This window comes from Oncorhynchus gorbuscha, linkage group LG03 (genome assembly GCF_021184085.1).
Source record: "Oncorhynchus gorbuscha isolate QuinsamMale2020 ecotype Even-year linkage group LG03, OgorEven_v1.0, whole genome shotgun sequence".
Taxonomy (NCBI): domain Eukaryota; kingdom Metazoa; phylum Chordata; class Actinopteri; order Salmoniformes; family Salmonidae; genus Oncorhynchus; species Oncorhynchus gorbuscha.
Genome location: NC_060175.1, coordinates 23175133 through 23192814, shown reverse-complemented (window position 1 = coordinate 23192814; position 17682 = coordinate 23175133). Strand labels below are relative to the sequence as shown.

At 45.9% G+C, this 17682-nt stretch overlaps 1 protein-coding gene across 1 annotated transcript in view; it reads right to left on the bottom strand.

The window, feature by feature from the left end:
• Positions 1-17682, bottom strand: part of LOC124028741 (dihydropyridine-sensitive L-type skeletal muscle calcium channel subunit alpha-1-like) — a 48636-nt gene that overhangs the window by 1900 nt on the left and 29054 nt on the right. The window contains exons 17-41 of the mRNA XM_046340722.1: positions 16720-16849; positions 16391-16450; positions 15601-15707; positions 15362-15449; positions 10879-10986; positions 10714-10766; positions 9905-10051; positions 9574-9775; positions 9317-9475; positions 8709-8819; positions 8393-8476; positions 7067-7114; positions 4246-4398; positions 4051-4116; positions 3871-3962; positions 2366-2525; positions 2103-2230; positions 1879-1975; positions 1664-1766; positions 1451-1552; positions 1225-1355; positions 905-1030; positions 680-757; positions 368-513; positions 57-252 (exon numbers count right to left, since the gene is read on the bottom strand). Coding sequence (XP_046196678.1) covers positions 57-252; positions 368-513; positions 680-757; positions 905-1030; positions 1225-1355; positions 1451-1552; positions 1664-1766; positions 1879-1975; positions 2103-2230; positions 2366-2525; positions 3871-3962; positions 4051-4116; positions 4246-4398; positions 7067-7114; positions 8393-8476; positions 8709-8819; positions 9317-9475; positions 9574-9775; positions 9905-10051; positions 10714-10766; positions 10879-10986; positions 15362-15449; positions 15601-15707; positions 16391-16450; positions 16720-16849 — 2875 coding nt within the window. The remainder of the gene's footprint in view (positions 1-56; positions 253-367; positions 514-679; positions 758-904; positions 1031-1224; positions 1356-1450; positions 1553-1663; positions 1767-1878; positions 1976-2102; positions 2231-2365; positions 2526-3870; positions 3963-4050; positions 4117-4245; positions 4399-7066; positions 7115-8392; positions 8477-8708; positions 8820-9316; positions 9476-9573; positions 9776-9904; positions 10052-10713; positions 10767-10878; positions 10987-15361; positions 15450-15600; positions 15708-16390; positions 16451-16719; positions 16850-17682) is intronic.

The window sequence follows — 17682 nt, the reverse complement described above, 5'->3', positions numbered from 1 at the left end:
AAAATATGTATTTATGGAATAATGGAATATATTATACGCCTGGTCTCTCCAGTCACCTCCTTTATGAGTGTGTCGAAGGTGCTGTCTGGGGTCTGGGTCTGGGCCTGCTGGGGGCTAGGGGTCTCTCTGGGAGTCTCATGGTCCTGGCTGGGTCCAGGTACTGTCTGTAGCTGCCAGTCTGTGGTGTCTCGGGGAATTCTGCTGGTTGAGATGGTATAGACCTGCACCCTGTCATCTGTCTCATAGGGAAAACTACAGAAGGGCAAATAGTCAGTCAGATTGTTATAACTGTTTTATTACTGTGTCATTTGACCTCTCAAGTAAGGAAAACAAAAACACAAATGTTAGCAAGCACACGCAAACTCACCTCTCCCCGGCATTGTTGTTGACATTGTTGTTGTTAGTTTTGTTAGGCATTGTGGGGAAGAATTCCTCGTTTGCATGGTAGGCAGGTGAGCTGGTCGCCTCACCCTCATCTGACTTGCTCATTTGCAGGGGCCGCTGGCTGGTCACCTACACAGAGACACAGACGGCTGAGTTACCGCCACAGGGACAGGAGATTTTCCTGACAATGTGATGTGAACAAACTCCAGGTCCATACAGTACTACGTGAAGCACTTTGAGTCTGAAGAAGGTTACATACTAGAGGTGATGGCACTGAAATGATTGAAATGATTACCTGTGTAGCGTTAGGGTTATGGCTTCCTTCCTCCATGGTGAAGGAATCAACATGGTTCCCAAACAAACCGCCCGCCCGCTGACCACAGGAACACACAGAAAGGTACAACATTCAGAGACAGGAGTTTTATTCTGTCTTCTCACTCTGAACTTGTCCTCCCTCCTCTCGTTCCGCAGCCTCCCTGCCTCCCCCTCCCCCATCTTCCCTCTCTCTCTCTCCTCTCACCCTGAAGATGCCTTCCTCCTCTGCATCCTCCATGGCTCTGTCCATCTCCTCCTCGTTCATCAGGTCTCCCGAGATGGCTCTCTGCAACTCTGGAGCCACCTCCTCCTCAATGCTCCTCAGACCCGCCTGGGGTGGAGGGAGAGACAGAGGGGAAAGGAGGGGTTAGAGAAAGAATGAAATTGTGATGAAAATGAAGAATTGTTAGATCGTGTACAGGATTATTACATGAAACATCAGTAACATCACTAGAAGAGTTGCCAATCACATTTAATGGCTTATTGCCCTACAGGTTTCCCATTATGAGGTTGGTGTGGGCTCACCTGTATCTCGTTGGAGGCGTTCTTCTTGGTGGGGCGGAAACCATAATACTCTTCCTGTCTCTTCTTTAACTTCCTGAAGTAGTCCTGGATCAGGAAGGTGGCATAGAACTTCCCCACGGTTACCTCATCATCTGACACACACCAATCAAACATGCCAGCAAATTAGAATGGGCAGCTTGTTTTGGGACCATAAAGTTGAGGATTACAATAGAATGTTTTAACTCACCTCCGATTGGTGGGATGACCTGGTCCAGCAGCTTCATACTGGTGCGTTTCCAGATCTTCTTGATGATGGCCCTCAACTCCTCATTGGCCTGCTCAAAGTTACCTGACCAATGAGATAACGACAGTGAGATGGGAATATAGATGCTTAACGTTCAATTGGCCCAAATACCAGTAAAAATACAGTACTCTGCAATTGACTGACACACACACACACCTTCGGTCTTAATCTTCAATGCGGTCCTGACCAGCGAGAACAGCGTAGCATTAAAGGTGACCGTTCCATCACTGTTGAGTGGCATGTTCATAGACACCAGTCTCTGCAGTCAGAATAAATAAAGATATCTTTCAAAAATATGTTTGCTGCATGAATAGACAAGTCAGATGAACACACAAAATAAATAAACAGATCCCTTCCTTTTAGTTTCTCACCTTGCAGGCCACTCTATGGGGACAGAACTTTCCAAAGCCCAGGGGAGGCTGGATCCTACGCAGCAGAGTCACTACGTCCAGGTGCTTAATACGACCCCTGCAGGACAGAACGGGAAACAACAGCTAACAGCAGTAATACATTGAGAGGATAAAAAACGAATTGAAAAGACTGATCATATATTCTTATAGGGGGTTATAAAAAAGAAACAGAAAAACAGACTCACGTGGCCTCTGGGTCGTACTCTGCCCAGATCTTCTTAAACTCATCCAGGTGATGAGGACCCAGGATGGACCAATCACGGGTCAGGTAGTCAAAGTTGTCCATGATGACCGCCACAAACAGGTTGATGATCTGTGGAGGACAACAGAATCATATGCATGTGTGTGACTGTGTGTGTGCGCGCATGCGAATGTGTGTGTGTGTATATGTGTGTATGCATGTATGTTTGTTAATGTATGTGTGTATGCATGTTTGTGCATCATTTACCAGGAAGGCACAGAGCATGTAGAAGCTCATGAAGTAGATGATGGCAAAGCTGGCTCCACAGGTCATCTCCTCTCCAGGCAGGTAGTCTGACTTAGGGTCACACCTCTTCCCATACAGACATGCCAACATCACTTCCTGCCACGCCTCACCTGTCGCACACCTGGAGAGAGAGAGAAAGAGGGATAGAGAGAGGGAGGAAGTGGGAGAGAGGGGAGTGGGGCAGAGAGAGAGAAGGATGGATAGAGAGAGGGAGGAAGTGGGAGAGAGGGGATTGGGGCAGAGAGAGAGAAAGAGGGAAGAGAGAGGGAGGAAGTGGGAGAGAGGGGAGTGGGGCAGAGAGAGAGAAGGATGGATAGAGAGAGGGAGGAAGTGGGAGAGAGGGGAGTGGGGCAGAGAGAGAGAAAGAGGGCGAGAGAGAGGGAGGAAGTGGGAGAAAGGGGAGTGGGGCAGAGAGAGAGAAAGAGGGAGAGAGAGAGGGAGGAAGTGGGAGAGAGGGGAGTGGGGCAGAGAGAGAGAAAGAGGGATAGAGAGAGGGAGGAAGTGGGAGAGAGGGGAGTGGGGCAGAGAGAGAGAAAGAGGGAGAGAGAGAGGGAGAAGTGGGAGAGAGGGGAGTGGGGCAGAGAGAGAGAAAGAGAGGGATAGAGAGAGGGAGGAAGTGGGAGAGAGGGGAGTGGGGCAGAGAGAGAGAAAGAGGGATAGAGAAAGGGAGGAAGTGGGAGAGAGGGGAGTGGGGCAGAGAGAGAGAAAGAGGGATAGAGAGAGGGAGGAAGTGGGGAGAGGGAGTGGGGCAGAGAGAGAGAAAGAGGGATAGAGAGAGGGAGAAAGTGGGAGAGAGGGATGGGGCAGAGCGAGAGAAAGAGGGAGAGAAGGGTGGGAGAGAGGGGAGTGGGGCAGAGAGAGAGAAAGAGGGATAGAGAGAGGGAGGAAGTGGGAGAGAGGGGAGTGGGGCAGAGAGAGAAAGAGGGATAGAGAGAGGGGAAAGTGGGAGAGAGGGGAGTGGAGCAGAGAGAGAGAAAGAGGGATAGAGAGAGGGAGGAAGTGGGAGAGAGGGGAGTGGGGCAGAGAGAGAGAAAGAGGGATAGAGAGAGGGAGGAAGTGGGAGAGAGGGGAGTGAGGCAGAGAGCGAGAAAGATGGATAGAGAGAGGGAGGAAGTGGGAGAGAGGGGAGTGGGGCAGAGAGAGAGAAAGAGGGATAGAGAGAGGGAGGAAGTGGGAGAGAGGGGAGTGAGGCAGAGAGCGAGAAAGATGGATAGAGAGAGGGAGGAAGTGGGAGAGAGGGGAGTGGGGCAGAGAGAGAGAAAGAGGGATAGAGAGAGGGAGGAAGTGGGAGAGAGGGGAGTGGGGCAGAGAGAGAGATTACAACTTGTTTTCAGCCCTTTTGTGTTGTCATTGTAATTACTAAGTGTAAGGGTCTCTTGCTATACAAGTCTGCTGTGCAAAGGGACCGCAAAGTCAATGGAAGATAATGGAAACTGACTGAGCGACTGATAAATCAGATCACCCACCTGAAGAGCAGCAGCACAGCATGGGGGAATGTCTGGAAGTTGTTGTTCCTGTTGATGTGTGTCCCATCTATCAGCGCTATTTTACCAAATATCTACAGGAGACATACACACAACTCATCAGAGAGTGCTGTGTGTGTATGTTTGTGTGTGTGTGTTTGTGTGTGTGTGTGTGTGCAGTACCTGCATCCCAACAACAGCGTAGATGAAGAATAGCATGAGGATGAGCAGGGCGACGTAGGGCAGAGCCTGCAACACAGCAACCAATCACGTCGTCAGACTCACGCACACTGACCAACCAAAACCTGGGAATTTTGAACAACAACATTTTCATGTATCTCACAGAATGTAAGGCACAGAATTGGAATGAACTTTGACCTGGAAGGACTTGATGAAGGTCCACAGAAGATTCCGGATCCCCTCAGAACGGTTCAGCAGTTTAACCAGACGCATCACACGGAACAGTCTAAAGAAGGTGATAGACACACGGGCATTTTCCGAAGCCGCTATGGCTTGCATTGGGTTCACCTCCTGAAAGCACAAATTAAATAAACAGTCACTGAAAATGCTGCTTGTTTTGGCTTCAGCTCTAACTAAAATTGAAGATGTTGTTACTCTAATTAGCACAGTTTTAGTTCAATAGGGGCAACATGCCAGCAAAACCCAGCAGTCTGTAAGGACACAGGTCTCACCTCTCACAGGGTATCTGAGCAGTCATGTACTGGAGGAGTCTGGTTAGTGTCAGAAGGAGCCAAGCAATGGGTGCATTTTCTTCAGATAATTATAGAACCATTTCATGTTGAAGTGGTTCCTAATATTGTAAAAACACCTTAATTGGCAGCATGCTGTACAGACATTTAACCTGTTTGGGATAGGGGGCAGCATTTTCACTTTTGGATGAATAGCATGCTCAGAGTGAACTACCTCCTACTCAGTCCCAGATGCTAATATATGGATATTAGTATTGGGCAGAAAACACTCTGAAGTTTCTAAAACTGTTTGAATGATGTCTGTGAGTATAACAGAACTCATATGGCAGGCAAAAACCTGAGAAGAAATCCAAACAGGAAGTGGGAAATCTGAGTTTTGTCATTTTTGAACTCAGCCCTATCGAATACACAGTGGGATATGGGTCAAGATGCACTTCCTAAGACTTCCACTAGATGTCAACCATCTTTAGAAACTTGAATGAGGCTTCTACTGTGAGGTGGGACCGGATGAGAGCTGTTTGAGTCAGTGGTCTGGCAGAGTGTCACAGCCTCATGACGCGCAGTCACGAGAGAGTTAGCTCTCGTTCCATGGCTTTTCTACAGACAATGGAATTCTCTGGTTGGAACATTATTGAACTTTTATGATAAAAACATCCTAAAGATTGATTCTATACTTAGTTTGACAAGTTTCTTCAACCTGTAATATAACTTTTTGAATGTTTCGTCCGACTGGACCAGATTGTGCTTTTGGATTTGTTTACCAAAAGCCCAAACAAAAGAAGCTATTGGACATAAATGGACATAAATGATGGACATTATTGAACAAAACAAGCATTCTGATGAAGATCATCAAAGGTAAGTGAATATTTATAATGCTATTTATGAATAATGTTGACTACCCAATATGGTGGATATTTCTCTGGCTGGTTTGGCCTCTGTGCGCCGTTCTCAGATTATGCTTTTTCCGTAAAGTTTTTTTGAAATCTGACGCAGCAGTTGCATTAAGGAGAAGTGTATCTAATGTTCCATGCATAAGACTAGAATTTTCATCAACATTTATAATGAGTATTTCCGTGAATTCATGTGGTTCTCAGCACAATCACTGCATGTTTTACAACTACTGAACGTAACGTGCCAATGTTAAATTAGATTTTTTTATATAAATATCCACTTTATTGAACAAAACACACATGTATTGTGTAACATGAAGTCCTATGAGTGTCATCTGATGAAGATCATCAAAGGTTAGTGATTAATTTGATCTCTATTTGTGCTTTTTGTGACTCCTCTCTTTGGCTGGAAAAATGGCAGGGTTTTTCTGTGGCTTGGTGGTGACCTAACATAATAATTTGTGGAGCTTTAGCTGTAAAGCATTTTTGAAATAAGACACTGTGGCTGGATTAACGAGAATTTTATCTTTAGAATGGTGCCTAATACTTGTATGTTTGAGAAATTTGATTCATGAGACTTCTGTTGATTTGTATTTGGTGCCCTGCAATTTCATTGGCTGTTGGCGAGGGGTTCCGCTAGCGGAACGGGTTTAAGGAAAACATGGATGATCAGGCAAAGAACTTGCAATGCTCACGCAATGTGTTGTTGCAAAGTTTCCTCCTATGTTTTATACATGTTCATGCAATGTCTCGTAGAATTAGTATACCATGCTCATACAATGTCTTGTAGAATTAGTATACCATGCTCATACAATGTCTTGTAGAATTAGTATACCATGCTCATACAATGTCTCGTAGAATTAGTATACCATGCTCATACAATGTCTCGTAGAATTAGTATACCATGCTCATACAATGTCTCGTAGAATTAGTATACCATGCTCATACAATGTCTCGTAGAATTAGTATACCATGCTCATACAATGTCTCGTATAATTAGTATACCATGCTCATACAATGTCTTGTAGAATTAGTATACCATGTTCATACAATGTCTCGTAGAATTAGTATACCATGCTCATACAATGTCTTGTAGAATTAGTATACCATGCTCATACAATGTCTTGTAGAATTAGTATACCATGCTCATACAATGTCTCGTAGAATTAGTATACCATGCTCATACAATGTCTCGTATAATTAGTATACCATGCTCATACAATGTCTTGTAGAATTAGTATACCATGCTCATACAATGTCTCGTAGAATTAGTATACCATGCTCATACAATGTCTCGTATAATTAGTATACCATGCTCATACAATGTCTCGTAGATTATTATGTATACAATGTCTCGTAGAATTAGCTCATACAATGTCTTGTAGAATTAGTATACCATGCTCATACAATGTCTCGTAGAATTAGTATACCATGCTCATACAATGTCTCGTATAATTAGTATACCATGCTCATACAATGTCTCGTATAATTAGTATACCATGCTCATACAATGTCTCGTAGAATTAGTATACCATGCTCATGCAATGTTTCGTATGATTTCATGCAATGTTCTTGCAGTGTCTACAGGCGAATAATTACAGCGCAGCCGTGGAGACAGTATAGTCCTCCAGAGGAGGCCAGGGCTGCCTGTGAAGGGGAAAGACAGAGACACACCAAGTGAAGTCAGACAGGAAGCAACATCATCAGACACAGGTGGTGGAACAGGAAGTGGCGAAGGGAGCGGAGTCAGCCATGGAGGTATGCATGGAGCAAAGTTGAAAATAGAAAATGTAGGATGAAAGACTGCAGTATGGAGGGAGAGGGAGGGAGAGAAGGCATGTGAGCACAAAAACAACCAAGGACAACGTTGTAATAAATGACTGGATGACGGCTGAGGGGTGAAGAGGTGAAAATGGTTGATGGGGTCTCTGAAGGTTTACTGTAGTGGCAACTTGAACTCTCTTTTCATTTCAAAAAATGACCTTTACTTTTCTGAAGCAAGATAGTGTGAAACGCTGCTTTAAATCTAGAACCTGATGCCGAACCTGTTGGCTCAGTCCCTTGTACAGGAATCCCAGTAAAAACTACAGAGGGATGTCACTTTCTTACTTACTAGCAGGAGTGCTGGAGATCACTGAACATATGGTGGTGGGAGGTGAAACAAAAAGACAGTGGTTGTTTTCTGCCCTTAACAACTGATTTGGAATCAGCCCTCTCTTAAATAAAGGTTAACTAAAAATACAAAACAAAAAAAATCCTAGTTTTAAACAGTGACACCAATGAGGGAAACGACCAGGTCTGGGACCAGGTGTTATGTTAGGGGCATAAAGTAACCAAGCAGACAGGTTGTGGGTTGGCTTTCAAGGCGTGGAAGGTGGGTGAGGCAAGCTGCAGCCAGGTGCTGCAGGGCTTCAGGGGGCAACACACAGTGACTAGGGTCGGGTGGCTGGTGTGAGGGTCACCCCAATGACGAATACTGACCACATCCTCAGTGCTATTGTTGGGGCCAAGTGCTGACAGGGGAGCCTGGCCTGTATGTCTCTAAGTGGATGGATGGATGGATGGATGGATGGATGGATGGATGGATGGATGGATGGGTGGGTGGGTGGGTGGGTGGGTGGATGGGTGGGTGGATGGGTGGGGTGTCAGACAGAGGTGTAAACACAGTCCAGACAGTCAGATGACAGGACAGAGCTTTTATTGTGAAATGTCTGTAGCTGTTCCCCAACTTGACTATCTGCTTCTTATAAACAATAACTGAAACCAATGGGAGAAAAAATGAAAATGCGAGAACAAAAATGTCCAGTGGTTCTGCCTGAACTGTTATATAAACCTTTTAGGAACAGTGGGAACTGTGTATTATAGTACATATCATGGACAATACCTACATATTTCTGGTGAACATTACGCAATGACAATACTCACATCGACCTCACTCAGGATGACGTCAACAACGCTGCCGATGACGATGACAAAGTCAAAGACGTTCCATGGGTCCCCAAAGTAACCCTAGGGAGGGAGAGGGAAGGGCATCTGTCAGAAGTGTGTGTATAAAAGGTTTCTTCATCTACACACTCCAGCTCTGAACTTTGACAAGAGGGTTGTGCACAGTGAAGAAGTATGAAGTAACTGTTCTACATAACCACAGTCCTATTATTCTGGAATCATTCTGATCTTACGTTGAGTTGCACTGCATCTTGGGTAATGTAGTGCGTACAGGACATCCCTATGGACAACTGACCTTAGCTTTGTAGGCCATGAGTTTGAGGACCATCTCCACAGTGAAGAGCACAGTGAAGATCACATTCAGCATGTCAGACAGGTCGGTCACATGGGTTGACTGGTTACAGTGCTGGGAGAGAAGAGAGAAGAAGGAAAAGACAAATGGAAGATTTTGATTTTATTTGACATTTTCCCCAAAAAATGTAACCTCTATTTAACTAGGCAAGTAAGTTAAAGAACAAATTCTTATTTTCAATGATGGCCTAGGAACAGTGGGTTAACTGCCTGTTCAGGGGCAGAATGACAGATTTGTACCTTGTCAGCTCGGGGGTTTGAACTTGCAACCTTTCGGTTACTCGTCCAATGCTCTAACCACTAGGCTCCTCAATGATGAAACCTCTTGAGATGCTCATCTCATTTCAAGTGTCCAAATAAAAAATAAACATAAAAAACTCCTTGATACGAAGAAGGGATGCTTCTAGTAGGAACCTCTGGCAGGAGCATTACATTGATGTGATGCAGGAGAAGTACTTTTAAAGTTTCACGTTTTGTATTTGAAATGCTAATGTTTGTCAAAGATACTCATCACCCCAACGCAGTTCCCTGAACCACCTCCAATAGCGTTACCTGCATCCCCAGACACATGGTGTTCAGCATGATGAGCAGGAACATCAGGTACTCAAAGTAGCAGGACGTGACGATGTACCACACGTTGTACTGATACTGGTTCTTAGGAATGTAGCAGCGCAGCGGCCGGGCTTTCAGGGCGTACTCGACACACGCACGCTGTCAGAGGGAGGACAGCACACACAGGAGTTACACACTGCTGTTGGAAAGAGGGTGTTAGAACAACTAACAAAACATACACACACACACACACACACCTGGTTCTTGTCCAGCTCACAGTTCTTGTACTCCTGCTCTCCTTGCTCCTGAAATGTAACGATGACGAAGCCGACGAAGATGTTCATCATGAAGAAGGCGATGAGGATGAGGTAGATGATGAAGAAGATGGAGATGGCAACGCGGTTGTTGTAGATGGGACCAACATCCTCCATGTTAGAGTCTATGGCCTTGTACAGCAGTCTGCACACATACACACAAAGGCACGTTAGCAAGTGTGAAATACATACACCTTCATGTTTTCCATAGTACTGTATTAGGCATGTCATGATGTACAGTATACAAACTCCCAGGCTTGTATGTGAGGCTCACTTTGGCCAGCCCTCAAAGGTGGAGACAGTGAAGAGAGCCAGCATGCCCTCAAGGATGTTGTCAAAGTTGAGCTCTGAGTTGATCCACTCTCTCTTATGGATCGTCATTGGATGGATGGCACCTTCCTGGTACCTAATATAGTTACCCCTGCGAAGAGGGGAAAGAGCGAGAGAGAGAGAGAGAGAGAGAGAGAGAGAGAGAGAGAGAGAGAGAGAGAGAGAGAGAGAGAGAGAGAGAGAGAGAGAGAGAGATTAATCAGTGAAACTGAGGGCATGGGAGAGGTGAGAGTGTGGCAGAGATGTCCCATTCTGTACTGTCATGTAATGTCCCATTCTGTACTGTCATATAATGTCCCATTCTGTACTGTCATGTAATGTCCCATTCTGTACTGTCATGTAATGTCCCATTCTGTACTGTCATATAATGTCCCATTCTGTACTGTCATGTAATGTCCCATTCTGTACTGTCATGTAATGTCCCATTCTGTACTGTCATGTAATGTCCCATTCTGTACTGTCATGTAATGTCCCATTCTGTACTGTCATGCAATGTCCCATTCTGTACTGTCATGTAATGTCCCATTCTGTACTGTCATGTAATGTCCCATTCTGTACTGTCATATAATGTCCCATTCTGTACTGTCATATAATGTCCCATTCTGTACTGTCATGTAATGTCCCATTCTGTACTGTCATGTAATGTCCCATTCTGTACTGTCATGTAATGTCCCATTCTGTACTGTCATATAATGTCCCATTCTGTACTGTCATATAATGTTGTGTGCGAGGACAATATCACCGGTATCTTACCTACACTCCTCCTCTGTCATTTTGTCAGGATCTGTGCAGGAGTAGAATTGTCCCTTCAGGAATGAACACACACACAATACATGAGTGATAATAAAAGCTTTGGTGGAATTCTGTTTTCATCATATGGTTCAAAGGCCACCATGTACAGAACTATCTAGAGCTCACCTTGAAGAGCTGGACTCCAATGCAGGCAAACATGAAGTCTAGCAGCATGGTGACCAGCACGATGTTGCCAATGGTTTTGATGGCCACAAAAACACACTGGACCACATGCTAGATCATAAGAGACAGCAGAAACCAGCATGTCAGATCGGATCTCCATGACCAGAACTAGAAAAACATGGGGCGGCTGGGTTGGTCTAACTATTGCATTAGGTAATGGGAACATGTAAAAGACCATTATGAATGGGAATACTGTCAGTGGAGTAAAGGAGAAGAGGAGTAGAGGAGTGGAGGAGTAGAGGAGTGGAGGAGTAGATGGTTTGGAGGACAAAGAGGAGTGGAGGAGTAGAGGAGTAGAGGAGTGGAGGAGAGAGGAGTAGAGGAGTAGAGGAGTGGAGGAGTAGAAAGGTGTAGAGGAGTAGAGGAGTAGAGGAGTAAGGATAGAGGAGTAGATGGTAGAGGAGTAGAGGAGTAGAGGAGTAGAGGAGTAGAGGAGTGGAGGAGTAGAGGTGTAGAGGAGTAGAGGAGTAGAGGAGTAGAGGAGTGGAGGAGTAGAGGTGTAGAGGAGTGGAGGAGTAGAGGAGTGGAGGAGTGGAGGAGTGGAGGAGTAGAGGTGTAGAGGAGTAGAGGTGTAGAGGAGTGGAGGAGTAGAGGTGTAGAGGTGTAGAGGTGTAGAGGAGTAGAGGAGTAGAGGAGTAGAGGAGTGGAGGAGTAGAGGAGTAGAGGAGTGGAGGAGTGGAGGAGTGGAGGAGTGGAGGAGTAGAGGAGTGGAGGAGTGGAGGAGTAGAGGAGTGGAGGAGTGGAGGAGTGGAGGAGTGGAGGAGTGGAGGAGTGGAGGAGTAGAGGAGTAGAGGAGTAGAGGAGTGGAGGAGTGGAGGAGTAGAGGTGTAGAGGAGTGGAGGAGTAGAGGTGTAGAGGAGTGGAGGAGTAGAGGAGTAGAGGTAGAGGAGTGTAGAGGAGTGGAGGAGTGGAGGAGTAGAGGAGTGGAGGAGTAGAGGAGTGGAGGAGTAGAGGAGTGGAGGAGTGGAGAAGGGGAGTAGAGGAGTAGAGGAGTGGAGGAGTGGAGGAGTAGAGGAGTAGAGGAGTAGAGGAGTGGAGGAGTGGAGGAGTAGAGGTGTAGAGGAGTGGAGGAGTAGAGGAGTAGTGGAGTGGAGGAGTGGAGGAGTGGAGGAGTAGAGGAGTGGAGGAGTAGAGGTGTAGAGGAGTGGAGGAGTAGAGGTGTAGAGGAGTAGAGGAGTAGAGGAGTGGAGGAGTGGAGGAGTGGAGGAGTAGAGGAGTGGAGGAGTAGAGGAGTGGAGGAGTAGAGGAGTGGAGGAGTGGAGAAGGGGAGTAGAGGAGTAGAGGAGTGGAGGAGTGGAGGAGTAGAGGAGTAGAGGAGTAGAGGAGTGGAGGAGTGGAGGAGTAGAGGTGTAGAGGAGTGGAGGAGTAGAGGAGTGGAGGAGTGGAGGAGTGGAGGAGTAGAGGAGTGGAGGAGTAGAGGTGTAGAGGAGTGGAGGAGTGGAGGAGTGGAGGAGTAGAGGAGTAGAGGAGTGGAGGAGTGGAGGAGTGGAGGAGTAGAGGTGTAGAGGAGTGGAGGAGTAGAGGAGTAGAGGAGTGGAGGAGTGGAGGAGTAGAGGTGTAGAGGAGTAGAGGTGTAGAGGAGTGGAGGAGTAGAGGTGTAGAGGAGTAGAGGTGCGGTGGTCCTGTAGCTCAGTTGGTAGAGCATGGCGCTTGTAACGCCAGGGAAGTGGGTTCAATCCCCGGGACCACCCATACGTAGAATGTATGCACACATGACTGTAAGTCGCTTTGGATAAAAGCATCTGCTAAATGGCATATATTATTATATTATTATTATTATAGAGGAGTAGAGGAGTGGAGGAGTGGAGGAGTAGAGGAGTGGAGGAGTAGAGGAGTGGAGGAGTAGAGGAGTAGAGGAGTAGAGGATTAGAGGATTAGAGGTGTAGAGGTGTAGAGGAGTGGAGGAGTGGAGGAGTAGAGGTGTAGAAGAGTGGAGGAGTAGAGGAGTGGAGGAGTGGAGGAGTAGAGGTGTAGAGGAGTAGAGGTGTAGAGGTGTAGAGGAGTGGAGGAGTAGAGGTGTAGAGGTGTAGAGGTGTAGAGGAGTAGAGGAGTAGAGGAGTGGAGGAGTGGAGGAGTAGAGGAGTGGAGGAGTGGAGGAGTGGAGGAGTGGAGGAGTAGAGGAGTAGAGGGTGGAGGAGTAGAGGAGTAGAGGAGTGGAGGAGTGGAGGAGTAGAGGTGTAGAGTAGTGGAGGAGTAGAGGAGTAGAGGAGTGGAGGAGTGGAGGAGTAGAGGTGTAGAGGAGTGGAGGAGTAGAGGTGTAGAGGAGTGGAGGAGTAGAGGTGTAGAGGAGTGGAGGAGGAGGAGTGGAGGAGTGGAGGAGTGGAGGAGTAGAGGAGTGGAGGAGTAGAGGAGTGGAGGAGTGGAGAAGGGGAGTAGAGGAGTAGAGGAGTGGAGGAGTGGAGGAGTAGAGGAGTGGAGGAGTGGAGGAGTGGAGGAGTAGAGGTGTAGAGGAGTGGAGGAGTAGAGGAGTGGAGGAGTAGAGGAGTGGAGGAGTAGAGGAGTGGAGGAGTAGAGGTGTAGAGGAGTGGAGGAGGGAGAGGAGTGGAGGAGTAGAGGAGTAGAGGAGTAGAGGAGTAGAGGAGTAGAGGAGTGGAGGTGTAGAGGAGTGGAGGAGTAGAGGAGTAGAGGAGTGGAGGAGTGTAGGAGTAGAGGTGTAGAGGAGTAGAGGTGTAGAGGAGTGGAGGAGTAGAGGTGTAGAGGTGTAGAGGTGTAGAGGAGTAGAGGTGTAGAGGAGTAGAGGAGTAGAGGAGTGGAGGAGTGGAGGAGTGGAGGAGTGGAGGAGTAGAGGAGTGGAGGAGTAGAGGAGTGGAGGAGTAGAGGAGTAGAGGTGTAGAGGAGTAGAGGATTAGAGGTGTAGAGGTGTAGAGGAGTAGAGGTGTAAAGGAGTAGAGGAGTAGAGGTGTAGAGGAGTAGAGGAGTAGAGATGTAGAGGTGTAAAGGAGTAGAGGAGTAGAGGTGTAGAGGTGTAGAGGAGTAGAGGAGTAGAGGTGTAAAGGAGTAGAGGAGTAGAGGAGTAGAGATGTAGAGGAGTAGAGGTGTAGAGGAGTAGAGGAGTAGAGGAGTAGAGGTGTAGAGGAGTAGAGGTGTAGAGGAGTAGAGGAGTAGAGGTGTAGAGGAGTAGAGGTGTAAAGGAGTAGAGGAGTAGAGGTGTAGAGGAGTAGAGGTGTAAAGGAGTAGAGGAGTAGAGGTGTAGAGGAGTAGAGGTGTAGAGGTGTAAAGGAGTAGAGGAGTAGAGGTGTAGAGGAGTAGAGGTGTAGAGGAGTAGAGGTGTAGAGGTGTAAAGGAGTAGATGAGTAGAGGTGTAGAGGAGTAGAGGTGTAGAGGTGTAAAGGAGTAGAGGTGTATAGGTGTAGAGGAGTAGAGGTGTATAGGTGTAGAGGAGTAGAGGTGTGGAGGATTAGAGGAGTAGAGGTGTAGAGGTGTAAAGGAGTAGAGGTGTAGAGGTGTAGAGGAGTAGAGGTGTAAAGGAGTAGAGGAGAAGAGGTGTAGAGGAGTAGAGGAGTAGAGGATTAGAGGAGTAGAGGTGTAGAGGAGTAGAGGTGTATAGGTGTAGAGGTGTAGAGGTGTAGAGGAGTAGAGGTGTAAAGGAGTAGAGGAGTAGAGGTGTAGAGGAGTAGAGGTGTAGAGGTGGAAAGGAGTAGATGAGTAGAGGTGTAGAGGAGTAGATGTGTAGAGGTGTAAATGAGTAGAGATGTATAGGTATAGAGGAGTAGAGGTGTATAGGTGTAGAGGAGTAGAGGTGTGGAGGATTAGAGGAGTAGAGGTGTAGAGGTGTAAAGGAGTAGAGGTGTAAAGGAGTAGAGGTGTGGAGGAGCAGAGGATTAGAGGATTAGAGGAGTAGAGGTGTAGAGGTGTAGAGGTGTAGAGGTGTAAAGGAGTAGAGGAGTAGAGGTGTATAGGTATAGAGGAGTAGAGGATTAGAGGATTAGAGGAGTAGAGGATTAGAGGATTAGAGGTTTAGAGGTGTAGAGGTGTAGAGGTGTGGAGGTGTAGAGGTGTAAAGGAGTAGAGGTGTGGAGGAGTAGAGGTGTAAAGGAGTAGAGGTGTGGAGGTGTATAGGTATAGAGGAGTAGAGGATTAGAGGATTAGAGGATTAGAGGAGTAGAGGTGTAGAGATGTATAGAGGAGTAGAGGATTAGAGGATTAGAGGATTAGAGGAGTAGAGGTGTAGAGATGTAGAGGTGTAAATGAGTAGAGGTGTGGAGGAGTAGAGTTGTAGAGGTGTAAAGGAGTAGAGGTGTAGAGGTGTAAATGAGTAGAGGAGTAGAGGAGTAGAGGTGTAGAGGTGTAAAGGAGTAGAGGAGTAGAGGTGTAGAGGTGTAAAGGAGTAGAGGTGTGGAGTAGTAGAGTTATGATGGGGATAAGTGAGGGATAGACAGTAGGACAGGAGAACAGGGGGACAGGTGGATTGCACTGGTAAACTCACCTTGAGACCCTCAGCCCTGTTGATGGCCCTTAGGGGCCTCAGCACCCTTAACACCCTGAGGATCTTCACCACAGATATAGCACTGGACCTAGATAGGGCAGGCACAACATTTGCTTGTCTATAATCTGTATTTCTACCTGGACAAAGACACACAATCATAACTGAATGATATATCGAGCACGGTAGATTCAGTTGTCACAAGAGTGCAATGACATTTTACATTCCCAGGGACTACTTACTCCATGAGCATGGAGAGGAGGGATACGGTGACAACTATCAGATCCAAAATATTAAAGGAGTTCCGGCAGAAGGAGCCAGGGTGCATTATGGCTCCATATACGGTCATCTAGGGGAGAGGAGGATGGATTCTGACATGATGAGATTGGTTGAAACATAAACCCTCTCAAAGCAACAAACCATGAACCCACATGAACCACAGCTGCTCATGTGAAAACATATACTGTAGAACTCTTCTGCAGTGCACAATAAAAAATAAATTAAGTGCTGCAAAAGTGGATGTAACATATTGTCGAGAGAGTTTGTCACATGAACTATTTAAGTGTGTAGCCCTTTCCTGGGGTCAATGACTGAAAGCACCCTCTTGGGCCTCATGGGAGGAATGTTAATCATATTTTTCATAATTTCATAATTAATGATGTATTTATTTTTTATGATGAAAATCCGGTATTTGTATGCCAAACAGTGTGGTCTATGTATATAAAGTGTAATATTGGGATGCAAACTCAACATGGGATACATTTAAACTATATCTGACACGGTAAAGGTGTCCTCTTTCTTTAAAGCCCTTAACAATGTATATATTTTTGTTTCAGTGGATTTGTTTAAGACTACCAAGAAACACTCTGTGTGACCCTGATTTAGCCCACTGCAGTAAAAGGTTAACCCATTCATGTACTTGGTAATGTAAATGTACTTTTTCATGTAAGACATGATCCCATTCAGAAAAGTGATTTTTTTCAACCAGTACAACTCTACTCGTAGTGGAAAAGACAAGCCGTGCCTGGTTACCTTGAGGACAACTTCCACGGTGAATACTGACGTGAAGACAACGTCAGCGGAGGCCAGCACCTACACAGCAGAGACAGGGCAACATCATCTCAGAGCAGTATCAGTGCACCAGAGTCCTGTAGCAGAATCTCCAGTGTAGACCTCCTTATAGTCTAGGTAAGGCAGTCTGTGTCCACTAAGACAGTGATGCTTTATACAATACAGAGCAATAAAGCAGAGAAATCCCCTTGTGTCAGTTATGTTGTCAACATTATATCCCTTTACTGAAAAAAGTGATTTTCCCTTTGAGATAAGGGGGTGAATGATACAGCAGGCATATCTGTGGGCACCTGGTTCCTGAAGGACATGGGGTCGATGGGGTCCTCGGCGGCTAGGGAGATGCTGCTGAGGAGGATGAAGAGGAGGATGGTGTTGGTGAAAGTGGTTGCGTTGATGATGCGGTGGCACAGCTTACGGAACCTGGAGGGGGACACAGCTCACATCACATGCTGCAGACTTCTATACTGAGTAACTGACAGTCAAATAAGGAGGCAAAATAACCACACCAACATCATAATCCATTCTTCATCATCATCATCACCATCCTATTTCATTCATCACCATCATCACCATCCTAATTCATTCATCATCATCATCACCATCCTATTTCATTCATCACCATCATCACCATCCTATTTCATTCATCACCATCCTATTTCATTCATCACCATCCTATTTCATTCATCACCATCCTATTTCATTCATCACCATCATCACCATCCTATTTCATTCATCACCATCATCACCATCCTAATTCATTCATCACCATCCTATTTCATTCATCACAATCCTATTTCATTCATCACCATCATCACCATCCTAATTCATTCATCACCATCCTATTTCATTCATCACCATCATCACCATCCTATTTCATTCATCACCATCCTATTTCATTCATCACAATCCTATTTCATTCATCACCATCCTATTTCATTCATCACCATCATCACCATCCTATTTCATTCATCACCATCATCACCATCCTATTTCATTCATCACCATCATCACCATCCTAATTCATTCATCATCATCACCACCATCCTATTTCATTCATCACCATCATCACCATCCTATTTCATTCATCACCATCCTATTTCATTCATCACCATCCTATTTCATTCATCATCATCATCATCACCATCTTAATTCATTCATCACCATCCTATTTCATTCATCACAATCATATTTCATTCATCACCATCCTATTTCATTCATCATCATCATCACCATCTTAATTCATTCATCACCAT